The 26791-nt window shown below is 38.3% G+C and overlaps 1 protein-coding gene and 1 pseudogene across 1 annotated transcript; one reads left to right on the forward strand and one right to left on the reverse strand.

The window, feature by feature from the left end:
- Positions 1 to 387: 387 nt before the first annotated feature.
- Positions 388 to 25416, reverse strand: LOC144647074 (synaptic vesicle 2-related protein-like). Its single transcript, XM_078506818.1, has 16 exons — positions 24937 to 25416; positions 12453 to 12550; positions 11770 to 11868; positions 10893 to 10964; positions 9578 to 9702; positions 8480 to 8543; positions 7645 to 7770; positions 6205 to 6333; positions 5485 to 5561; positions 4831 to 4922; positions 4296 to 4391; positions 3097 to 3208; positions 2710 to 2791; positions 1960 to 2049; positions 1314 to 1427; positions 388 to 747 (listed from the first exon to the last, which is right to left on the reverse strand). The coding sequence occupies exons 1-16, from the start codon at positions 25058 to 25060 to the stop codon at positions 739 to 741; spliced, it is 1509 nt and encodes a 502-aa protein (XP_078362944.1). The 5' UTR covers positions 25061 to 25416; the 3' UTR covers positions 388 to 738.
- Positions 21925 to 23700, forward strand: LOC144645736 (uncharacterized; annotated as a pseudogene).
- Positions 25417 to 26791: the final 1375 nt, after the last annotated feature.

Consider the following 26791-nt stretch of genomic DNA (forward strand, 5'->3'; position numbering starts at 1 on the left):
CGCTAGCCTCGCTAAACGAGCAGATCAGAGCTGTTTTCGAAGGATTTTTCGTCCCAGCTGGGTGGTCAAATGGTTCCAACATTATCACCTATCTTTTTAGATGACGTTGGATAAAACGTTGGGGTTAAATTGGTCAATACACGTTCTTGCTATACCAAACTGAACTATTTTAAAATTTATACAGAACCTCCTTCGCTCTCTTAAAGTTGACGAGTAATATACCCACTTTGTTCCTTCAAAAGAAGGATTTCGATTTTATCAATTCATATTGATAACAATAATAAAATCTATATAGTTCTAAGGCAGCTTTGTATAAGCAATTAACAACAGTAACAGTGAAATAAATATTATTTATTGTGAAAGAAGTAATTTACCTTTTAAAAAAGGTAAATTACTTCTTTCACAATTTCTGGAGAATAACCCTTGGATAATTTAGACTCCTTAACTTAAACATTTATTATAGGTTAATAACTTCTTCCACAATTTCTGGAGAATAACCCTTGGATAATTTAGACTCCTTAACTTAAACATTTTAAAATAAATTATAAAGCCTTCTAAAAATCAATTTCGGCCCTATCCCCCACACGGGGGGGGGGGGGGGGCAATGAACTTAGCTGTAAGCTAAAAATTCAATTCATATAATGTTCTAGCGCACTCCATATGTTGCCGGAACTTGAACCATTTTTATCGTGAATACATTTAATAAAATTAGTTAGAATTCTTCGGTGTTCATTTTGCTCACATTTCCTGTAAAAGAGAAATAAAAACAAAATAAATTTTTTACCAAACTCTATTTAGAACCCTGATTAGAAGTGGACAAACAGAGCAAGAAACAAGCAATCGCAATTTCCCTTTTTTCAAACAATTGCAAGTTCTTGAGGTTACAAGAAAGGAGATCTCAAAATAATACATTACTACAGTAGATTAGAGCCGTTTTCAATTGAATGTCGTAACACCAAAACCAAAGTAATCACTCTGGCCAATCACAAATGACACAGACATTCCAGTGAACCAATCAAAACTCGAAGCAAATACACGTAGCCGGCACGAAGCGTGGGAAAACGTGCGCAAGCGAGTCACGATTGGTTTTGGTTTGCTGGCTGCACGAGAAAGTGGTGCGAGAGTTTTGAACTAATCACTGAGCGTAGTAATGCAAAAACCAATGCAAACGCGAATTACTTTCAACACTCAAATGAAAACCGCTCTAACACCAAACAACAAACAGGAACAAAGATGTTGAAGTTTGGAGGCGAAAAACGGATTACGAGCTACGCTGGAGCTCTAAAAAAACTCGTATTTGTTGAGTCACTCACCTGCATCGCGCGTCCCTTGGTCTCATAAGGAAGAAGCAGAGTGGCAACTAAAGCCATCAGACTTAACGATATGTAAACACCAATAGACAAGTTCCACGACACTCGGAGTAACACCTGCAGTAATGAGAAGCGTAAAAACATCATCAAAACGGTTTTAGAATAAACTGTCGAAACCTATTGTATTTTGTGTGCACCAAGCCCTACGAGTCGACTAGATGACGTGTGCAGCGTATGCTAACCAATTGGAACAAGAGTAATTTAGTTTCAACCAATCACCGCGAGTTGGTGCAATAACGTGCGTTTTCCCGCGCTTTTCGTTGACTGCACTTTTTTTGCTTTGAGAAAATCTCAAAGTCAGTGGCGTATTCTATTTGGGAGCCGGGTAGCACTGCAAAGGCGTATTTTTTTTTTTTTTTTTTTTTTGGGGGGGGGGGGGGGGGGCATAAATCCGTGTGCAGACACCCCCTAAAAATAGGGGATAAGACCTTGCATTTCGTTCTAACAAGTTTTACATAAACTTCCTATAGTTCACCATATTGTCCAGCTTAGCAATGCAAAACGAAACAAAACATAATGTTGGAAAGTCACTGGACAATTGCTCTAGACTGTTTGTATCACGAGTGTTCTATTTAACAGCACCACTAACCTGAGCGATGTAAGGTGTTACCATTGCTCCAATGCGGGTCCAGGTATTACAACAACCAAAGCCTATTGATCGAATTACGGTGGGATACACCTACAGTTCAAAGAGATTAAACACAAACAATTAAGTTAAAAAGCACATGTATGTAAAGGGAAGTAACAACCTTTAAAGTCACTATAAGGTAAAACAAAACCCTAAGGACCGTGAAGTTTAACAAAGTCAAGACATCGGTTAAAGTCATTGCCCTGTATTACATTGCGCATCCTTTCTGCACAGAATTTTACGCGTAATTAGCGCGCGCATATAAACAAAATGGCGGCTTTTTTCTATGCGGTTAAGTCCGCGAGAGAAGTAAATTGTCGCTTTCTCGTAAACGAGTGTGGTGACCTATCAATTTTTTCTCATATTTTGGGTGTAGCGATCAAATTCTTTCTGTAAAATCGCTAAAAACGTGTACTTGCCAGTACTCGCATTGGAATTATATGGAATATACAAGGTGTACCCGCTCCTAAATGATTTATGGTGACCCCCCTTTGTTTATTTCAAAATTTAAGTTCCCTTCAAGTAATAAACCAGTAGGCGAAGTTTGGTTAAAAATCTATGTTCAATTCTATTTCAGGGTAATGACCTTACGAGACTGATGGACTAGCCTGTTCCAGGCATTCTTGCTAGAGGTCTAACACCCTTCATAAAACCGAGGGTAAATAAAGTCCAGTATATATAATATTTATATAATGTCATCCATGGGCTCACCTCTGGGGCATACACAAAAAAGCCCTGGAATACACCTAATGAAAGGCCACGCACTAAGAATATAAACACCATCATCAGAGTCCTGTTGAAATTGAAGATAAACAACCATTTAATAATTTTGAAATAGTTATTTCAAGAAATACCACTCACTATTCTGGTGCTCTTGAGTTCAAATATAACATTGTGCAATGATAATATCATGCTTATCATATCAGGACTTGAAAAATTGGATTCCAGCTTGCCTTTAGCAACACTTCTAGTCACCTTAAGGCAAGCGACAGCAACCACAACTCAGCCACTTGGCTTCAATGATCCCCAGGACCGGATTTTCAATTATCTTTACCTACTGTAAGATACTCTAGTGCAAAAGATTTAAACACTTTTTACCTTCCAGTACAAATATACAGCAATGAAAGACTTGCAGCTACTAACAAAAACTCCCCAGCTAGCGTTCTTTTTCTACCAAGTCTTTCCATAAAGAGCATTGTGAACAATATTCCTGAAAAGAAAATGGAATTAACTAACAGCAAAATAACGATGATGCCTGTTTACATAGTTCTAGTGAGATTGGAGAATTTATAAGTTACTTGCAAAACCTTACACATGTAGTAAAATGAAAGAACAAGTTTGAGTTTACTTGAACCCTATGAAGAATTATAGTTCACCACTAAATTTTATCCGATTCTGATTGGTTTAAATTGAACACGTGACGCGATAGTGCCCGTCCGCCAGAGGGCACTATCAGCCCATAGTGCCCTCCCGTGAAAAATGCCCGGATCGATAGTGCCCGCCCGTGACTGTTTTTTGTAAACAAGCTGCCTGTAAACAAAAAAACCCAACCAAATTCACTGCATTTAGTGGGTTTCTCGTCTGGTTTTGTTTCGTTTGTTAAATTTCGGCTTTCAATTGAGTTTTTTATCCTCAAAAGTAAAAATAATTCACGATGCTTGTTTTTGTATGTGCGCGCGGAAGAAAATTTAGTGGTGAACAATAAAGACAATAGAGTGTTTCTGTCTCGGAACTATCGGTCTGATAGTTGCCCCTTGGAAATTTGATGTTCTTAAAACTAGCATATTTGCCCTCGAAGCTTTACTTCTCGGGCAAATATTTGTTTTAAGAACATCAAATTTCCAAGGGGCAACTATCAGCCGATAGTTCCTCTACAGAAACACTCTATTGTTAAACTAATTCTGCTTGCAGTTTTCTGTTGCTAATCCTCATTTGGTAAACCTGGTTTTAATAAAACATAACATGTTTTGCTGGTATGAATGTGTTACAAGACATTTTCACAACTTTCCAACAAAATCAAGCTTAATAAAGGTGGGATGATAAAATGCTTATTGACTGCAAGTTAGGTTGGGTCAGATCGCAAAATAGTTAGCTCTTGGTCATTGCGCATGGACCCCGCTGTTGTCAAGCTAAATATTTTGCTGTCCACCCACTCAACAACAAAATTGAATGATTAAAATAATAAGAATTGTCCACTAAGCAATACTGTCTTGTTCAACCAACAAATTCTCAGAACAAACAAAACATAATGTGTGGAAATCAGTCAAGAGAATTAATTTATACTGGGGGAAACTCACCAGGGAACTCAGCAACTGTTGTCCACAACAGGCTGATGTAGTCGTTAACAGTTAACAGTTTGCAGCCACATTCAGGAGATTCTATGGATAAGCTCTCTAACACAAAAATTAAAACATTAGGTACCGGTAAGTGTACAAATTATTTATCAACCAAAAAACATCAAAGTTACATATGCCAAATGGCAGAAGAGGTGTCCGAAAAAGTGGGAGGGGTATAAATGCCATTTCCCGGGCCTTGCTTGCACTTCCCAGTCCCAGTGACCCCATTCCTCCACCCCACAAAAACGAATAGACAATCCCAGTTCCTGATAGTTTTTACCCATTCGGGCCCCTCAAAGAAGTTAACAAGACAGCCTTATTCTTGTGCCGTACATGCACTTTTGGCTATTCCATTATCCCTTTTCATAGTACCAATTGCAACCTAAAGTGCATGTTCACAGAAAGTACAGTGTATCTGCTTAGAGGAGCATCATAAATTAAAGCCATAAATGTTGTCCCCCTACCCCCCACCAAAAAAAGCTGTTTAGACCAGTACCTGTATCACACGAACTGCCTCCTGAGCGCACTTGCTGAAAAACTTGAGTTGTCATCAAAACAACACCATAGTACAAAAATCCAACAGTGAAACTATCAAAAAAACATAAGCCCAAGTGACAACCAAACCAGAAAACAAATCCTAATGTAATGTATCTACCATAAGAGAGAGTATATACTATATATAAGGCTAAAAAGAGTTAAAAATGGTAAAATTAAAATGATAAAACCAAAAACCGAAAACGTTTGGTTTTATCATTTTAATTTTACCATTTTTAACTTTTTTTAGCCTTATATATAGAATATATTTTATAAAGGGAACATTATGGACATAAGAGAGAGTGTTTCATCACATTTCCAAACAAAGAGAAGAGAGTAAGAAAATAAACACACTGTTTTCATAAGTTTAGGAGGCATGGGGATGTTTTCATATTAATATAAGATGCATCCCACTTGTCCCATATGAGTCTTTATCCTTTTGGGACAGTTGAAATTGTGGAAATTTTTTGGTGCTGTTCTAAACAATTTAATTTATTTGCTCAAAAGGGAAGTACAACCAAAACTGACCAAAGTTATGTTTTTATTCTGTGTAATAAGACTAGAACTATTTGTAATATCATTATTGCAAATGTATATCAAATAAAGCTCAACTCACAAAATTAGCCAGAGAAGCAGGGTTGTTAATCTGTACTCCTTATTAAAAAGAATTTGGATGTTTCCTTGTTGGGCACCCTGAAAATAAAAATTTTGAATTAACATTCAGTTCAACGTTGTCTGTAAGATCTAATAAAATTTAAAATAACATGACCTTTAAGCACCCTTAACGCACATTTAGCACTTGCATTCTTTTATAACAAAATAATGAAGTGGAACTCCTATTTAACGGCCACCCATTAAGTGGCCATCCCCTATTACAGTTATTAAAGTCCAGAAACTGTTGTCAGTACAGAAAAAACCTTTTAAATGGCCACTCTTGTTAAGCTGCTGCTGCCACCTATTAGCCATCCTGATGAGCGTTCATCTATTGCTTTTGCCACTATTTAGTGGCCAGCAAGAACATATTAATATACAATTTTTGGCTTTGTTTTCAACAGCGTCGGACAGACAAGAGTCTAAAAAAGAAAGTGAAGGCTTGAATAAAAACATTCAACACAGGATTATTGTCATCTTATGTGATTCGGTGATTTTCACGCTATCTTGTATTGAAAGAACGTGACCTTTTTAAAAGGCCTTGTGCTGATTTCTAACAAACCCCTATTAAATGGCCAACCTCTTTTAGGCGACCAATCGCCATTTTCCCATGGGTGGCCACTTAATAGAGGTTCTAATGTAATTTAAAAACTTTGTAAATTCTTGCATTTCTAACAGCACCTACCTCTGTCTCAATTCTAAGAGTTCCTGGTGGCAGTTTAGAGCCATTAATTTTTGCCATACGCTGCAATACTTCCAAGCCCTTCTCCTTTTCACCTGCAGCAATCAGATACCGAGGAGATTCCGGCAACCACTAATTAAAAGAAAAGCACAAAAATCCAGTTAATTAGTTACAACTTGCTCATGGCTCCTATGGGCAATTATGTGTGGTTCCAGAAATGTCCAAACTCCCCCAACAAAAGGAATGGGAAATTCCTGGGGGTGGGAGGGGTCTCAAAGGATAAAAGCTTATGTGTGAAGCTTAAATGGAATTTCCAGGGGGGTGGGGGTATAAGGAAAAATCCCTTCCATTTTGGGGGGGGGGGTATGGAAAATTTATGAAACCAAAAAATTGTTTAAAGCTACATAATGATTAAATGTCTCAGCTAACCATCTTGAAAAGGGGAGGGCATTAACAAAAACTTAATTTGTCAAACTTCTTGATATCAAAGGGATAGGAAACATGGAGGTTCCCCTGTCACAGAAGTAAAGAGTTTGTATAAATTGTGGTCTCTTTTTTGACCAAATGAGCTGTATGTAGTAGGGAGGTGTCAGTATTATAGAGGTTTCTGTAAGAAGAGGTCCAACTGTAGAGCTGTTATGGCAGTAGAAAAAAATATTTTGTTCTAAACTTTTTTTAGGTTGGGAAATTGGTCATAAGCATTCATTCCCTTTCCAAACATTGTGAAAGATTGGGACATTGCAGGTAATCAGTCTGTAGGTTCGAAGGTTCTGCCAATCTTGCTTGTCAGCCACTGACCAGTTAGCTCAGTTGGTAGAGCACCGGACTGTTGTGCGGGAGGTCTCGGTTTTGGCTCCCAGACTTGTCCAACACTCAGGGTCTTAACACTCAGGGTCTGCCTTTGCAATGACATCTGCAAATGGTTAGATGTTCTAGTCTTTTAATTTTTGGATAAGGACAATAAACTGAAAACCCTGTCTTCTGCATCTTCAGTGTTATATGGTCAGCAGGGGACATTAACGAACCCACACACTTGTTGCAAAGAGTAGGGCACTGAGTTCTGATCTTGAGTTCTGAAACATTAATTCTAGACTTTTATTTAGGAAAGCGTTGGACGGTTTTTACTTGTAATATTTTATTGTAGTTTTTTAAGGTTTTTAACTTAGTGCATGATCCGCTTTTTCACAATTTTCATTGTATATTATATATTTAGTAATTTTAGTAATTTTTAATTTTTAATCAGCAGGACCCCATTGATAACAGTACGCATGTACTGAAGGGCTATCCTGGATAAACATTTGATTATTATTATTATTATTATTATTTTCACAGGTTGGTGCTTCACATAGGGTTAACCTCATTGTGCCTTTTCCCCTTGAACAGAAAAATTGCTACGACTATGAATATGACTTGTCCAGAATTGTACTAAAGGACTGCACTTACCCTACATAAAAGGATAAATATAATAACAGGAACTGTTGCAATTGCTAGCAACCACCTCCAACCGAGTGTCGGCATTACAAGAAGTGAAACAATGACCATAAATGTTGATCCAAGTGCCCAGAAAAACTGAAAAAATAAATAAAATGATACCACTGATTAGTTACAATTTTGAACTTTATGTCAAGAACTGGCTAGAATAGACTAGTACAGTGTAACCTGGGGCAGCACTCATACAGTGGATTCACGTTGAGCATTTAACGGTCTCAGTTTTTTCGTGTTCATTGTCACGGTTGATTGATTGCATTGCAAAGCGAAAACACATATGTTGCTAGGCACGGAAGACAATGTTCTGTCTTGGAAAAAGCACATTGTCACTGGTCCAGAGACTATTAATAACTAGAAGAGGTAGCTGTGTCTTGAATCTTATTATGGTGATTGAAGATAAGATCCAAGACACAAATATCTCCTCTTGTAAACTGGACGAGTGACAAGGTAGCCAACTTGTCAACAAATAGTAAAATTTAGATTTGGTTACTAGGTTTAGGATTCCTACTAGCCACCTTGACTAGTGAAAAACTTAGAACACTTAACAGTTCTTGATTCAATGTATCTGACTAAGTAGTAAAAATTACTTTTAATTGCTTGTAAAATTTGACTTGTCACTTAAGTGAATAGAACAGTAATTTAAAACATTAGTCTCGAGTCTTGCCATGTCTTTGGAATTCCAGTCAAGAGAACCATCTCTTGCCTTTGTAATTTCAAATACCACAAGTGGTTTAGGTTTGGATAATTTCTGGAATAATTTGTCTATTCAATGAAGGAAAGCAACACTTACAGCAAGACACAAGATGATGTATGACCTCACATTGATGGGAAGAAATTCAATCAGGAGAGTGTACCTAGATAGATACAGAATACATGTTTGATTAATTAAAACATTCTAATATATAATTCTACCTTTTATATATCTTACAATAACTGAGAGAATTCTCAGTAAATGGTTGGAACCCAGGAGCATCAATAGTTTGTATAATTTTATTGCGATCATCCAGGTGAGAGAGTAAGGTTAAGTCTGCGTCGAGCCTAGTGGCCCATCAGGCCGGATGGATCGATCTAATCCAGGTTTCCGTAGCATGAAGTGAGTAGGAGTACCGTATTTTCTCGATTTAACGCCGGGCCCCGAATAAACGCCGGGTCTCCAAGGTAGAGTGGTAAGTAAGCCTTTCAGGTATTTATTCGAGGTGTAATATGCTTAAGGTATGATGGCAAGATACATTCATGTAACAAATAATTATGAAAAACCCTTGTTTTAAAAACATTTTGCTCGAATAAACTGCACCATTCAAATAAACGCCGGATCTATGGTGCCTAGTTTGAAATAAACGCCAGGGCGTTTAATTGAGAAAATACGTCTACTCTCCCCTGGATGGGATGCTAGTTTATCACAGAATTATCACCCCCCCCCCCCAGTAATAAATTTGCTGGTACCCAATATATACACCTGGGTGGAAAGAGGCACTAAGAGAGTCAAGTGTCTTGCCCAAGAACACAATGCAGTGCCCCAGCCAGCAGTGCTCGAACCCGGGATATCCGCTCCGGAGTCTGGTGCACTAACCCCTAAGCCACTGTGCCTCCAAAAAAAAGGTGAGAGAACAGTTCTGAAAAGAACTGTTGTTGGTGACCGACATGTCCACAACCAGAGCAGTTATTTGTAATATTGGCTGGTGTAATTAACGAGTCTTACATCCATCATGGCTAAACTGATCAATCAGCCAGGATCCTGTAAACCGTGGATCAAGCCATTTTCAGAATCTTGATGATGTTACTTCAAAATTACCTTCAGTTATTATCATCCATTTGATTTTTTTTAAAGCAAAAGGTGAGGGGTGGGGGGGGAGTAGGGTTTGAGGGGGAGTCAAGTCAAGGCACTTACATAGTTGGTATACCACCAATTCCAAATCCAACCAAGCATCGTAAGGCGATAATCCAGAAGTAATGAGGCGAAAATGAACTAATGAGACCAAAATAACCAAGCCAGCTGGCACTTATAATAATCATCTGTGAATCAAAATCAAACATGAGTAACTATTAAATTCTATTACCAATTCCTTTAATAATATATCTCAACAACAACACGTTTGTAGCAATATTTGAACCAGAAATTACATAATTTTGAGTGCAATTTCTGGTCTTTGAAAACTGTAAAGTTCACTTCAAATTTGCAAGAGAAAAATCATGTGATTACCTGAACTCACTTATAATATACAAGTGACAATTTTCTTGTGCATTATTTGACAGGTTTTACAACTTTATTGGCTAAACATTAGACAAGCTAATTCGTGAATAAATATGGTTTAAAAATATGTTTTGGCACTCATAATTCCTTTTTTTTTCACAGGTGTATAAAAAATCAGTACTTAGGGACAGACGATTATTTTCCTGAAGGGGGGATATGAAAAAATAATATATAAAAAAAAAAACATTTTGCAGGGCATTAAAAGCCAAAATAAATTGCTTGCAAACAGGATTTACCGGTATAATATAAAAAAGAGGTCAGACACGTGAAAAAAAAAAACACTTTCAAAACTAAAATTTAAATAAAAAGCAATCCATGTAGTTGTTTGTAGACAGGGTACAGGGCACCATTTAAATCAACAATACAATTTGTTGGTTGCCACCATAAAATAATGTTTGATGGCAGCAAAAAAGCAAACCTCCTTTGTGTGTAAGAACATGGTAAAAAGATGGGAGAAAATTGTTTGCAGAAAGGTGTTGTTGGAAAATCAAATGTTTGCAAAGGTGCATAAGTTAAAAAAAAAAAAATTGCACAGGAAAAATTTTTCATACCCCCTCCAGGAAAAATTATTAATAATGGTTTGTCCCCTAAAACTTGACAAAATACTGGAGGATTGGCTGCACTGTTAGTGTTTGAGTAAAGCAAGCCCAAGGGAAACAATTTATGGTTTTGGGTATTACAGCAAGGCGCCCAAAAGTGTGACCACTTTTAACTTATTCACATTCTTTCGTGCAAATTTAATCCAATCAGAAGTCAACTGCAAGCTATCCATGGCTATTGATTGGATTAAATCTGCACGAAAGAATGTGAATAAATTAAAAGTGGTCACACTTTTGGGCGCCTTGCTGTAAATCAGAAGGTTTGAGAAACCAAGTGTTCAAGAAATCAGGATTCCATTGGTACAGTGTATAACATATTTTACAACTTCACTAAAATGCCAACTTCAACTTACACTTTTCCGGCCTAAATTGTCAGAGAGCCATCCCCAAAAAGGACAGCCTACTGCCATCCCAAGAAAGACAATCTGTTGTCACAAGAAAAACAAGTGTAAGTTATCATATTATACAAAATCAACTTTCTATGAAATTAACAAGGTCCTCTTAGGTGGCTAGGGAGTGGGGGAGGAGGGGGGGGGTGGTAATGCACTTTCCACATATCAACACAAGCTTTGATGTTTGTCGCCATTTCATCAGTTTCCAAGTACCTATTACAACGCCGTCACTCCTCGGATTTTATCCAAACAGGGCCTCAATAACACAAATTATGTAAAAAAAATTGCATCAGGGAGTGTTAGTTTCTGCGTCTTTAATTAAGTGGCACATCAATTTATGCACAGTTGATTTTCATTATTTGATTTTAAATTATGGATTCTACCATTTGAAACATAACTTTCTAGTAAGAATCCATTTAAAGAGCATCATTTTGTTAGGTTGGAGATCTTCTAGCACTGCAAAGGTGATCGAGAGTTCTCAAGATAGTGGGTATCAGATTTATCTGGAGGCATGACATTGTTGTTCCAGGGGTGTAGCCTAAGTTAACTCATAAACAAGCTTGCCCAATCAGCTTTTCTGGCCTTTGCATCACAAAATTATCCTGGCAAGCCTTTGTTTTCTAGTGAAATTTCAGCTGGTGGCTCTTAGCTACATCCCTGTTATGTGTTTATAATTATTATACTGTCTTGGTCATTTATAAGGTAGAAATTTTAAAAAAATATATTGACCCAAGTCAAGTGGCTGGAAAGTGTAACAAAAAAATGTAGAGTAACCAAAGGCAAATACATGGTACATGCATTAACTGCTTGGTATCCTCTGTCAAAAGAGAGCACTTACTGTCGTAATGAAGGCCTCTTCCCATGATGACAAATGCCACAAACAATGAATTGTTGGTGCCAAAACAGAAAGTAACAACAGCTCCAAGGAATCACACATCTGAAAGAGTAATAACATAGGGAAATGTCATTTTCCATTGGCTGATCAACAAATAAGGCAGAAAGCGTTTTCTCAAACATGGCTAGGATCTTGCGTGTAAGTGGGGAGGGAAGTGGAGGGGTTGATATAACTTGGTGCAGTTTCAGTAATCATGCCGCTAGTCATTCTGCATACTAGAAGGGTGTTTTCCCACTCTGATAAAGTTGTTTGTGAGCAGTTTGAGGAAATTCTTTCTAATACTGTTCAAAGTACATTTTTTAAACAATGTACCATGTTACTGTTGTTGCGGTCTGTTTCCAAAATTGGCATCAAAATTTGTGGGTGTTTTGTCATATCTAAGGTCGCAGCAGAAGCACTGGCTTAGCTACTGACAGCCTTGTCTGATATAAAATATCTCTCTTATCTTAGTTCCTTGCCCCCGGGTGGGGGATAGGGCCGGATAACTGACAAAAAGTAACACGGAAGAAATTGCTGCTAAATTTTTGGCAATATGTACAGTCTAATCATAATATGGTACTAGTACCATATTATGATTAGATTATAGGTATTAGTTAATACCTATACAGCTTAAAACCCCCACTTACATTAACAAAGCCAGCCATTAAAATGAGTAGGATCTGGAATTTTCCCATCCCAATCGCTTCAACTGCTTCAGACAATGTGAAGGTTTCTTCTTCATTTTCTGAAATACAAAAATGCAAAAAACTTAACTTTATTTACCTATATTTGTGACATTTAAGGCAGAGGTAGTAACAAACTTGATATTTATTGTCCAATATGTTGGCAATGGTTGAAAGATCACTTTTTAAAATCGATCAAGACAAATTCACAAATGTTAATTAAAAGTAACAAATTAAATAAAAAAAATATACAAAATGGCATATAATGTCTAGAATTCAAACTTGGATATTTTAACTATATTCTCTCGTTCTGGAGTCTACACACAAACCATAAGGTTACTACATCTCCCAGCCACTTAAAATACAGCACCGGTTAAATTTATACACATTATTTTCACAGTAGAAACAAGTTATAAAAACATATGACTGGATGCTCTCCCAGCATTTTATTTCAAAGAATGTTAAGTGGCGATGTCCTTTAAAGCGGACCACCGCATTTTGGTTCGGAAGAAAGTTTTCCTTCAAACTTTACCCAGTGAACTATCTTGGTTTATAAGTAAATGCAACGGCATTAGTTTTTTGAAATACTTTAAAATGTTTTTTTCAGAGCCTATAACAGCCAAGGCGACTAAAAGGCTAAATTTTGATGGTCGCTACAACGAAAAACTGCACAAGTTGACGAGCTCGGCACACAAAAACCGCCGACCGCAACAGAAAACTATTATAATCCCACGAAAGGTGGTCCTTAAAGGGTTTTGAAATCATGTTTGTTTTAATTTTTTTTAAATTTTCAGGTTTGGAAAAATTTATGTCTCAACATCCGTCAGATCGCTTTTTATAAACATGCCAATATACCCTGACTTTGCTGGCCTTTAATTTCCAAGTCCAGACCAGACCATTCTAAATTACACCTGAATTCTACTAAATGGATGCCAGGGAGCACAGAAATCTAAAAATACCTTGCACTTCTTACCTTCTTTCGTCACAGCGACTTCCAACTTTTCGTGTTTTAAGATAATTTTTCACACACATTATGCAAATGAGGTTGTAAACCCAACTACCGTTGTTTTTAACAAAAACGGTTAAATTGCAAAATTTCGACATTGTAGGTGAAAAATACAAGGCGTTTTATAGAAAGAAAACTTGCAAATGATAGGAGTGGTTAAAATTGACGAATTAAGTTGTCTTTAACTTTGCATGCTTTCAAGACAAATGTCACAATTGATTTGCAAAATGTGTTGTCTGCTGAACTTTGACCGATGTTTTCAAACAAACCGTTCTAACTTTTTGGAACTTGCTGTTTTTCATTTTAAAAGGGAAGAACAAATAAGTTCTTACTTAATCTGAAAGCGTTCAAGGTGTAATATTTGAAAATTCCTTCAGTTTTAACTGGTCTAACAAGTTGGAGTGATGTAACTCTTGAAATAAACAATTTTTGACCTTGTATTTTAGTTGACATGTTTTGCTGCCACTTTATAAAGTTGCAGTTTTAGTTAGTTAATCTGCTAATCAAAGTCACTTTCATAAACTTGTTTTGCATAAAGCAGCAATCATTTTTCCTAGCCAGAATTCCCGCGGTCTCTATGGTCACTTTCTTCCTTAAGCTTCCTTAGCGCTTTACAACTTTATTTGCGTGACTTTTCGTGTTTCATGCAAACAAGATTTGTGTCGGCAAAACCCGACGGTTCGTACCGTCAAAATTCTATTGCCACAATTCACGTTACCAGCTGTAAGGATGCCCAAAGACATTTGAAATTGTCATTCAGTAACTAGTTTTATTCATAGTTTAGTGTATAGTGTTGTATAATGGCACGAATTTTTAAATAAATGTTAGAGACAGTTCTCGGGTAAGTATTGTCACTGTGATAATGTAATTAGTTTGAGCCAAAGTTTTGTAATTGGCTCCAAAATAAAATTTCAAAACAAGATGTCGAGCTTTTTGTCGCAAACGGGAAAGTGTGGCGATTCAAGAGGCGTTTCAGGTCTTTTCTGCTTGCTTCAGTGCGATGAATCGATAGACAGCCACCTCGCTTCTATACATTTATCGCGAGAGGACATCACAGAATGGCAAATTATCTTGGCCAGAGCTGGCTTTTTCGATTTAGAGGTCGCGAAAATGACCGTGTGCGCCAAGCATAGGCACACATTTGGAAAGTTCTGGCGCCCAAGAACAGCTTGCCTATATCCATCGCACCAAGGACGTCCACGAAGAAACCAGTAGGGGGCAAAGAGCCGAAGGCTATTCAGAAGATGTACGGTGTTTTCGTTCAAGTCGGATCCGGTGCGTAGAGAATTACCATACAGTGCCGTAGCAAGGGGAGGGCCCGGGGGCCCGTGCCCCCCCCCCCCCCCAGTTTTTTCCCAAAAAGTAAAACAAACCTGTATAAAATGTTGAAAATACAGTTTTATCTCCCGAGAGGTTTGAAACAATAAACATTTGTACTTCTTTTCATTTTTTTAACGTATGTAGGCTGATGCACAACAATATTAAACAGCCAAAAACTAAAACAAACCAGAAATCGTGACAACAATGTGAAAAAAATGTCTCAAAAATGTCAAAATGTCTCAAAAATGTCTCAAATTCGCAATATGAGTAAATCACAGATAGCTTTTGGAGAGCGCTGGAAATAGCATTGCCAAGCCTCTAGATTTCAAAATTTTCTGGGAGGGCATGCCCCCCACACCCCCCTAGCGGCTCGTGCCTCCGGCGCTCGCGTGCCCCCCCCCCCCACTTATCTACCCTTGCTACGGCACTGCCATACACTGAGTTTCTTTTACATAAAATAGATTATAAAAATATTTTCCTTTTGCTTGAGTAGTTCATGCCGGTTCAATATTTTACTTAAGCTGCTCTTTCTAACATTTGTTGAGGAGGGAGAGTTATTTGCGCCCCGGCGCTAAATTCTTCTCAAGCCTTTGTCGGTACTTCCAGGTTACGCGGTTGGTTCAAATTCTATAACTGCGCACTAAGACGTCATTGTTAGATAGCTTGTTTTGAATGCTGTTCAGACAAATACATGTAAAATAAATTATTTGAGAATTACGAAGTTAATAAGGGAAGGTTTTTTTTATAACTGTTGAAACCCCTCCGGCCCTTTCTTAGGTTTTTTTTGCCTTTGCAATTAGGGGTGGAGCATAAGATGATTTATGGGGGAGGGTGTAAATCCCAAAAGAAGGCAAAGACCCCAAAAAATATCTAGCTTGCACCAAAAAATATCTTGTTAGGCTGTAAGAAAATAAAAAAAATCGAGCATCTAAAATCCATGCCCCCTCCTCCATCCCCCCGCCCTATAAAAAATCTAACAGTCCTTAGGCTATCAGCCTTGACTAATCAGACTATTCGGTTCCCATTGTCCCTTATCTCTACTAAGTGTACTTAGTACTTAGTATTTCTACTTAGGGCCTGTTTACAAGCAGGTAGGGTAACCCTAGTGCTAGAGTTTCCCAGGCAGGAGGGTTACCCTAGCGTTCCCACATTTCATCTGTCTTTTTTTCATCGACGTGTTTACAAGGCAGCTAGGGTTACCCTAGCACTAGGGTAACCCTAGCAGAGCGCTAAGGTTACCCTAGCGCCTTGTAAACGCTCTGCTAGGGATAACTCACCTACCCGGGACAACTTTATTTTGGCTCCAAGAAGCTAAATTTGTTTAAAAATACCGAAAAGCCATAAGGTGCGCTTGTTCGAAATATTTAAACTTGAACCTCCTTTTAAATACCTAAATAACCGATATCCCTTCGCTTTCATTTACCTAAACTTGTGAGATTCCTACTCTTATACAGTGCTTCAAGCTCAAGTTTTTCAGAAGTCGCCCTTTGGCGACTTTCTTTTGTAAAATGGTCGCCACTAGAAAAATTTTGGTCGCCCAAAGCAAAAACGTTTTAGAAGAAGACACTTCATGTCGCTTTACATAGAGTAATACTGCTGACCACGATGAGCCGAATAGAAATCGTTCGGAGAACGTTTCGACGCGGTAATTTTCGCTTGCATTCCAAAGTTTTTTTGTTGATCTGTTCTAATTAGAACAGATAGTAGATAAATGATAAGAGAAACAGGTAAGGAAGATAAACATGCAAAACAAGTTAATTCTCGTGCAGTACAGTGAAATAATAGAAACATAAATGTGGTGATCAAATTAATGGCGGCTCCACGATCAAAGACATCAAACAGCAGTCCAAGCCAAACGGATAAGCAAGATGCACGACTGAAATAGTTGTAATGGAAAATTTTGTGGTGAAATTGCTTAGTAATTATACTGCAAAAACAAATGATGCCTAGCCAGCCCTTTACACTGCACTGGTCGCCAAATTGGCGACCTGTTTGAAAATTTAGTCGCCAAATGTTCTTTTCACTCGCCATGGCGACCAAAATGGTCGCAGCTTGAAGCGCTGTTATATACCTAAAGCATGAAAAAGGTACCCCTTTCGGACGGAGCCTCCCCGTTTAGGCCATTATTGGGGTAACCCCTCCCCCCTGAGGGGGGGGGGGGGTCAGAGACGTTTCTGGTTATAATCTTAGAGGTAGTTGTGCAAACTGAAATTTGTTTAAGGCGTGGTAGCACATCTAAAAATGAAAACTGAATGGATATGCAAAAAAGTCGAAAGAAACTAGACGAAGAACCAGGCGATTAGTTTTGAACAGATTAGTTATAATTGTTTGGCCGTGTCACGCTAGTTTCCGTTTTGACCGATTGATCTAAATTTGAGTCAAGAAAACAGACAAGTGCTTTTTTGAGTAGAGATTTTCTATGAAAAGTATTTAATTTGCAATGAGAAATAGTTTTTTTTTTCTTTTCTTGGAAAAGAATGACATAATCTCAAGGTGTAGTAAATTGTACCGTGTAGTAGCAACAGGTATCAGACACGTTCTTGTTATAAGCTTAGAGGTAGTTGTGCAAACTGAAATTTGTATAAGGTGATATAGCACATCTAAACATGAAAATCAAATGGATAAGCAAAAAAGTCGAACGAACCTAGATAAAGAACCACGCGATTAGTTCTGAACAGATTAGGTATAAATTACTGGCCGTGTCACGTCAGTTTCCGTTTTGTCACGGTAAAAGTCGCCCCAGTGATCTATAAAGTTTGAGTCCAGGAAACAGACTTGAAAGTATTTTTTTTCAGTAGAGTATTTCTATGAAAAGTATTTCATTTGCAATGAGGCAGTGTTTTTCTTTCCTTTTACGGAGGAGAATATATCTCGAGCAGTGGGATGATAATTAAACGTCGATATCCACGGGTTTGTGAGTATAAGATATATGTAAATAAAATTAAGTTCGCACGAGCGAGCTTTTGTGTTAAAATAACTTACTGATACACAGAGTAATACTAAAATTTACTGATATCTGTGTATGCAGCAAAGAAGTTAAAAACGAAATCCATTAGGAAGAAAGGCAATTAGGGCCACTCAGCTACGGTAACAGAATAAATTATTTTTTTTAACTTCGTACATTGATGTCAGTAATTAAATTAAAATGTCACGAATCCTAGATTTCAATGTGTGGTGGCTAAAATTGAACTTATTACATACTGAGAAAATGTTCAGATTCCAAAAGTAACAAAACTGTTAACTCAACAATAGAAATCAGCAAAACCTAAGAGTACACGATCCAACTAGTAAGTTTACCTGACCAAGTTTAGCAGCCAGCGAAACTGCATAATTAATTCGTAACAAATTCAAAGTTCCAGGACGAATAATTCGCCGTTTTTAACCGCTTAAAACGTTTGCAAGTGATCGTTCTGTGAAATGACTTGAATTTTTGACTTGCAATGCTGTAAGTCAACGATTAAACCGTTTTTGTTAAAAACAACCGTTGCTCGGTTTACAGCCTCATTTGCATAATGTGTGTAAAAAATTATCTTAAAACACGAAAAGTTGGAAGTCGCTGTGACGAAAGAAGGTAAGAAGTGCAAGGTATTTTTAGATTTCTGTGCTCCCTGGCATCCATTTAGTAGAATTCAGGTGTAATTTAGAATGGTCTGGTCTGGACTTGGAAATTAAAGGCCAGCAAAGTCAGGGTATATTGGCATGTTTATAAAAAGCGATCTGACGGATGTTGAGACATTAATTTTTCCAAACCTGAAAATTTAAAAAAAATTAAAACATACATGATTTCACAACCCTTTAAGGACCACCTTTCGTGGGATTATAATAGTTTTCTGTTGCGGTCGGCGGTTTTTGTGTGCCGAGCTCGTCAACTTGTGCAGTTTTTCGTTGTAGCGACCATCAAAATTTAGCCTTTTAGTCGCCTTGGCTGTTATAGGCTCTGAAAAAAACATTTTAACGTATTTCAAAAAACTAATGCTGTTTCGTTTACTTATAAACCAAGATAGTTCACTGGGCAAAGTTTGAAGGAAAACTTTCTTCCGACCCGAAATGCGATGGTCCGCTTTAAAGGACATCGCCACTTAATAGAAAATGCTTTCCATGTTTCCCTAAATGCTATGGTAACAAAAGAGAATGCTCATGCTAAATTATAAGAAAATGTTGTAGAAATGAAATCTAAAAGCAATTGTTTCCAAAGCTCTTAAGAGTTTTGAGTTCTCCCAAACATGGAGTGTTAATTTCCTAACTATTTCATACATTTTGATTCTCCTCACAAACTAATGAAACCCTGAAATTATATGCATATTGATCTAAAAACTTGCTGAGTGTAAGTATGGGCTGGACTATTCTTGGATGACATATGATATGTCTGAGGAATATTACATTTAAAAATAAATACAGAAAATAAGACAGTTGTATTTTTATCTGTCTCAAAAGCAAATTCTTAACAGTTATTGGACAAGATTAAGCAAAATATCATGATTTACAAGTAAGAAGCAATCAGTTCTGTGAGACACTGACAGATCAGAATATTTTTTGAAAACCGAATTCAATATTTTGTTTCATCACTTAACCACTGAATTTGTTTTGCACAATTATCTTTCAGAAGCAGGAAGTGTGACTGCCTTACTGAAGCAAACACAAGAAAAGCATAACTTTGCTTTCAATATTATTATACAAGCTGGTCTTCATCTAATCCTCTTTCTTTCAGATATAATTGCTGAAATACATCACGGAGAAGTTTCATCGCCTTCCTTTGTATTTTCATTGTTGTTGTTTTTTGTTTGGTTTTGTACAAATCAAATCAAACCACTCTCCCACATCTCTGGAAAAAGAGCTGCCGTTTTCCACAGACACAACTATGCAGGCACAGATACTAGGCAAAAGTTTTTATTTGCCAAGTTTGAAGGATGTAGCTGGGCTAGAAAGTCTCTTAGTTCCTTGCCCCCTGGTGGGGGATAGGGCCGGACATCAATGCTCGCCATCTGTCCCTATTCTTGGCCACAGCTGCTGCTGCAGCAGCTGTCCTGTTATATGGATGTGAGACTTGGAGAATGACAAAAGCGGACGAAAAAAGGCTTGACACCTTCCTTCACAAATGCCTAAGGAGAATCTTGAAAGTCCATTGGGCTAGAAAGTATTCAGTAACAATTATAGACAAATGTATGGGAAATTAAAAACGTAACTGAATGCTTTGTAGCCCAGCTACATCCTTCATACTCGGCAAATAAAAATTTTGGCCTAGTATCTTAACTTTACAATTCAGAAGTTATCCTAAATTTAATTTTTGTAAAAGATATTTGCCGTCGGATTCCCATACAAACACTCGAAATTTCTACTCGCTCCGCCTACTTGTCAAGATGGTGTCAAAAACCGCGATAAGGCCTATTACTATTCATTTAAAATATTTCTTCATTTCTGATTGGCTTTCGATCCCCGGCTAATTCAAACTAACAGGCTAGCACCGACCAAATTTGGAAGACGCTTCTATTATTGGATGAATGACATAATAATAATAGAAAAATTATTGGACGATTGACGTCACACAACAACGGCTTTGTACAGAGCTCAGCTGAAGGCGAAAATGGTCGCTAAATTTCAACATTGCGACGAAAAATGGCCAAAATAGATGATAAAGATTGCAAAAACATCAAAAAAGCTACGAAGAGAAGTCACTTGATTTTTAAAGCTTATCTTCAGGAGAGAAACATCAAAAAACCAGCGACACCAGAGGAATTGGCCACTGTTAGTGAAAATTCTACGCCAAAGTTAGTAGCCATTTTACAGTCAATTTCATATAACTTTACCGCGCCGCGTTGCGAAGTTCGTTGGAAAATTGGGAACTACGTTACGAAGTAGCCAATTACATTGCGAGTTTGACAATCAAATTGCGAACTTCGGAACAAACTTCGCAACTTTGGCGCTACTGAACTTCCCAAGTTTGCAAGTTGAGAAGGAACAAGACATGTTGCTCGAAAGTCATGGTGATGTCTGAAATTCAGGCCAAGAAAACAAGGTGGCGCTGAGAATGTTCCAGCGATTCTAGCGGCTGTGAGAGTTACAAAATATTTTGTTTGAAGTTGAAGTGACATCGTTTCGCATGAGCGATCTGCCGATAAATAAATTTGATGCCGACAGAAGTTTGTTTAAATCTTACTTTTTTATACGGCAAATACATTTTAAAAGTTTTGTGAGGCTTTAACTTCAATGACAAGTCTTCTGCGTTTGTAAACGAATGAAACTGGATGGTTTACGGATCTTCACGGGAGATTACACGTAATTTTGTACGAAGCGGAATTTAGAGCCAGACAAATTTTAATTACAAGTCGCGACATGTTTACGGCTCGCTCAACATTAAAGTTATTGAACATTTTTATTTTTAAGGTATTTGTTTTCTTCCGATGGTTTAGCGAAGCAAATCCATTCTACAGAAGTGTTTTTAAAAGAGTTGCTGTTTTAAAGCCATTAAAGAGTTTCTTATGAGCAAAGGTTTTGATATACATAGGCAAGTAAAAATAAACGATAATAACGAACGACGTTTCGGAGTCGTCATGACACCATTTTCAAGTTCAAAAATGAAAAGAATAAACTGTCAGAAAAAGTTCGCTTAAGATTAACATAATAAATATGCAATGTCACGCAAATAGTTTGGCTCGGATTGAGTCTGATTGGACATTTAGAGATGGTGACAATTCTCTAATTACTAGCATTTCATGCACTAAACAATCAAACTTATTCTTGCACTTCTTGATGACATGAAACTGTTTGTCAAGGTCTTTTGGGACAATACAGTGGATATTGACGAGCACATACTTAACATCTCATCGTATGAGCTTTCCTTTTTCCAAAAATTAGTGCTTTGCCGTGGTTTAAAATTTGCCATCCCGCAACGGGTTTCCCCCGTCGACGTGAAAGCCAGCTTTGAAAAGGCTTATTGGAGGCTAGAGCCCAACCTGCCCGATGACCTTAAAGAGCTTTCTGCTGCAACCCTATGATCTGTAGCACTAAATTATATCCATCGAAGAGGGCCCAAACCCCCCAAATCGCTCCTACAGGCCATTGATCAGTTAAAGCGACGAGACGATATTATCATCACGAAACCGGATAAAGGTTCAGGAGTGGTCATAAATGGATAAGTCTGAATATCTACGCTTGCTCTCCGAGGCATCGATCAATGATACAACAAAATTCAGAGCACTTGATCAAGAAAGGCCAAAGTCTAGAGGCAGACCGCCCAAATATTATCATCCACTTCTTAAAAAGGAGAAAGACCTGGAATCTACAGTCCGGAGAATTCTACCCAAATCGATTGCGGATTCCGTGCGCCCGACAGGCTCCCGGCTTGCACACTTGTATGGTTTGCCTAAGACCCACAAAGAACGTCTGGCTATGCGCCCCATCTTATCTGCCACAGGAACGTACAACTATGGATTGGCGAAATGGCTAGAGCAGAAACTACAACCCCTGTCCTACAACCGGTACACAATAACCGACACCTTTGAGTTTGCAAACGAAATTCGCGAGTTAAAGATCAAAGATGGTGATGTCCTAGTGTCGTATGATGTTTCCTCGCTATTTACCAATGTGCCGCTGGAGGAAACCATACAGATACTGGCAGACAAAGCGTTTACAAACAACTGGTTCAATGAAACACACCACTTGAACCTCAGCAGATCGGACCTCGTAGACCTCCTCAGAGCATCCACCAAAGACCAGCTGTTCCAATTCAATGGGCAATTGTATGAACAGACCGATGGCGTCGCCATGGGTTCGCCACTGGGACTACTGTTTCATGGGTTACATCGAAGAAACTCTTGAGCGTGAAGGTAAAATGCCTTCATTCTACAAGAGATACGTCGACGACACCTTAACCATCATGCCAGACCTAACATCAGCGGCTACATTTCTTCAAGTCCTCAATAATTGCCATCCATCAGTAAATTTCACCATGGAAACAGAGAAAGACCGAGTGCTTCCCTTTCTTGGTATGCAACTGCTGAACAGAGCCCCTAACATCGAGACCAAGGTTTACATAAAACCTACGAACACAGGTCTTTTGCTCCACTATTAGAGCCATGTCGATATTCGATATAAACGAGGGCTCCTCAAAACCATGCTTGATCGTGCATATCGATTATCATCGTGTTGGACATATTTTTCCGAAGAATGTGACCGATTGAAAGCACTGTTCTCCCGGCTGAAATATCCGGAACAGCTCATCAATGCCACCGTCCGTTGTTTTGTTAGTTCAAAGACCGAAGATCGACAACCAATACCAGCCACTGGTGAGAGTCCAACAGTTCGAATAGTGCTACCCTTCAAAGATCAGGATTCTGCAAATTTTGTACGGAAACAACTCAACGACCTAAGCCATAAAACGCGCACAGTCATTCAACCAGTTTTTGTTAGCAACAAAATCGAACAAAAGCTTAAAGTACAAGAGAAAAAACCACCTATTGTAAACCAGCAGTGTGTTGTATATAGATTTGAATGTGACTTGTGCGATGCAAGTTATGTAGGATACACACTGAGGCATTTACATCAGCGCGTGGACGAGCACAAGAACAAAACATCATCTATTGGCAAGCATTATAGAGACAAACACTGTATTGTCCCAAAAGACCTTGACAAACAGTTTCATGTCATCAAGAAGTGCAAGAATAAGTTTGATTGTTTAGTGCATGAAATGCTAGTAATTAGAGAATTGTCACCATCTCTAAATGTCCAATCAGACTCAATCCGAGCCAAACTATTTGCGTGACATTGCATATTTATTATGTTAATCTTAAGCGAACTTTTTCTGACAGTTTATTCTTTTCATTTTTGAACTTGAAAATGGTGTCATGACGACTCCGAAACGTCGTTCGTTATTATCGTTTATTTTTACTTGCCTAAAGAGTTTCGGCGGCAGAATACTTGCAAAATAAATTTATAAACAATTCAATCATGAATACTTTGGTTCAACTTTCGATGATCGCTCGCACGAAACGTTGTCTTTCTTTCAGGATACGATGTAACAGACACGTGCAGCAAGTATAAGGATTACACGTACCGTCAGAACTCTTTATTGACGCCGTGCTTGTTCAAACAAATATTTTGCAACTCAAGCCGCTAGAATCGCTGGAATATTCCTGCCACCAACTTAGCTTGTTTACAAGTTCAGACGTAATCATGACTTCCGAGCAACATGTCTTGTTCCTTCTCAACTTGCAAACTTGTGAAGTTCAGTAGCACCAAAGTTGGGAAGTTTGTTCCGAAGTTCGCAATTTGATTGTCAAACTCGCAACGTAATTGGCTACTTCGTAATGTAGTTCCCAATTTCCCAACGAACTTCGCAACGCGTCACGGTAAAGTTATGTGAAATTGACTGTAATTCATTTTGTGTTTTAAGAGCTCTTGGAAATATTTTGAACGAATAATGAAACAATTATTGAATTTGGCTTTCGTATGATATGAAGAATTATGCAGATCTTGGGGTTAGCTTGCCGACATTCCAGTTTGCTTGCAGTAACTGTAACTTTTATTTGTTGGTTAGGGCAATACTATGCGCTCCCCTAACCAACAAGTAAAAACTAAATGCGAGCAAACCAGGGTGAAGCTATCTGCAAACAGGGTGGAAAATAAAGCTATGTTTACACGAGACCGGTCTGTACCGTTCCGAACCGAACTGGACCTGTTTACATGGAACCATTTGGAACCGATCCAGGTGTTTACACAGGACTGTTCTGGAACCGGTCCGGCACGGATCCACAACTGGACCTGCAAAATAGCAGGTCCAGTTTTGGATCCGTACCGGACTGGTTCTAGAACGGTCCCGTGTAAACAGAAGGCCTATCCAGTCTGAAAATCGGACCGGATCCATTCCGGACCGGTCCCGTGTAAACATAGCCTAAGTGCCATTCCACCATTCTGCCGAATTGGATCACTCAATTGGGGCCATATTCTTGTCTGATAACAAATTATTTCTGACAAGAAAATTAATTACAGAACTTCAAGCTTATAATTTCTCATTAAGTTTCTACATACAACGAGTGTTATCAGGGATTAATTGATTAACTGCAGCTTAGAGCCAGAACAGCTGCTATAAAGTTCTAGTCACGAAAGTACAGGTACTTTTATGCTTACCATTGTTGTCAATGACTTCTTGAAAGGATTCGTAATTCGGACGTTGTCCCTTTGGAGAACTCATATTGTTGCCTCCGATGGCTGTAGAGTCCTTCAGTTCCAGCTCAACACCGTTTTTAGCCATGTTTTATCTGAAGATGCGACTTATTTTCACCTCACAATAGCGGCTTATCTACCGTAGCTATCTTCCAATCGGACACATTCCCATTGTGGACAATGAATATTTACGGCGTACGTTTTGATATAAAGCCTTTAAGATGAATAACAGCTACGAAGAAGGCCTGTTAACTATCGTGCACAACTTAGATTCCCTGGACAAACATCAAAGGTATCATTTTTCAGCCATATTTTGCCCAGAGAGGCGGAGAAGATGAATAGTAAACAGGCAAAAGAGCAACGAACGTCATCAAGTCTGCGCAGAGCCTGGAACGAGTCGGAGTAAAAGGTACGGGAGATGTACATGTGACTACCGTTGCGAGGGAAATCACTGTCACTGAACCTAACAAACCACCATTGGTTATTTGGTTTGATTTTATATAGCTAATATTTCGATGTTCTATTGCCAGTTATAAAAATTTCATTTATGAAGTTAGCTTCACAAGCAATTACCAGTTATAACTGTAGCTTATTGTAAGGTGCCATTTGCCAAATTTGGATTTGTTTTTTCGCAGTCTCGGTCGCCAACGAAAAAGAGTTATAATTCTAATCGTCCTTCCAACTTATATTTTCTTTCTTAGGACCTGTTAACATGGAGGAAGGGGGGCCCCTGCTCGACTTTTCATACGTTTATTTAGAAAACGCGCTGATTAAAGTGTTTACATGCTAGACAGGGTAACCCGCCTTCCCGGGTCACCAAAGTAGGAGGGGCGGGACAGATTCGAAGAACAGATTCGAAGAAAGGTCTCCCAAAATGAGCGGCCTTGTGCAGAAAATATTTGAAGGATAACTAACACAATAGCCTCATTTGTCTTGAAAAATACGCACAGATTTTTAACTTTTGGACATTATCTGTTCCTCGAGGCTTCTGTTCGCTTCCCGGAACACACAATGTCTGGGGACAAATATCAGAGCTGATAATCCATCAAATATTTTCGCTCACGCGCAATTGGTTAAAAAGCGTCACGTGACACAATATGCCCCAACTAAAATTATCCGAGTGATATTCGTCAATTTACGAACTTTGTGATTTATGTTCGCGCGTTCAATTTTCAGCCCAAGTAAAATGTTAAATTAAATAGAACTAAACACTTTGAACAGACAGTGCCGTAGCAAGGGGGGGGGGGGGCCGGGGGGCCCGTGCCCCCCCCCCCAGTTTTTTTTCCCAAAAAGTAAAAAACAGACCTGTATAAAATGTTGAAAATAAAATTTTATCTCCCGAGAGGTTTGAAACAATAAAATTTGTACTTCTTTTCATTTTCAATGTACGTGGGAAGATGCACAACAATATTAAACAGCCAAAAACTAAAACAAACCAGAAATCGTGACAACAATGTGTAAAAAATGTCTCAAAAATGTCTCAAATTTGGGATATGCGTAAATCAAAAATAGCTCTTGGAGAACGCTGGAAATAGCATTTCCAATCCTCTGGATTTCAAAATTTTCTGAGGTAGCATGCCCCCAAACCCCCCTAACGGCTAGCGCCTACGGCGCTCGTGTGCCCCCCACTTATTTTTACCCTTGCTACGGCACTGACAGACCAACAATATTTTGAACGCCAACAAAATTATTTTAACGTTTAAAGGCGTTTGAGAGAAGGTCGGCAAAGTGAAGCGGCCTTCAAAATATTTGAAGGATAATAAAAATAGTTGCCTCAATTTGGCTTCCAAAATATGTACGGATATTTGTCCTTGCACAT

This window comes from Oculina patagonica, chromosome 3, assembly GCF_052425735.1.
Source record: "Oculina patagonica isolate OP01 chromosome 3, crgOcupat, whole genome shotgun sequence".
Taxonomy (NCBI): domain Eukaryota; kingdom Metazoa; phylum Cnidaria; class Anthozoa; order Scleractinia; family Oculinidae; genus Oculina; species Oculina patagonica.

Excerpts from the sequence above, each read along its gene's own strand:
- LOC144647074 (XM_078506818.1), bottom strand. The coding sequence starts at position 25,060 with ATGGCTAAAAACGGTGTTGAGCTGGAACTGAAGGACTCTACAGCCATC. Across the intron at positions 7,771-8,479 it reads ACATCATCTTGTGTCTTGCT|TTTTTCTGGGCACTTGGATC; the intron begins GTAAGTGTTGCT and ends TTATTTTTTCAG. Across the intron at positions 5,562-6,204 it reads CTCTTAGAATTGAGACAGAG|GGTGCCCAACAAGGAAACAT; the intron begins GTAGGTGCTGTT and ends TTTTATTTTCAG.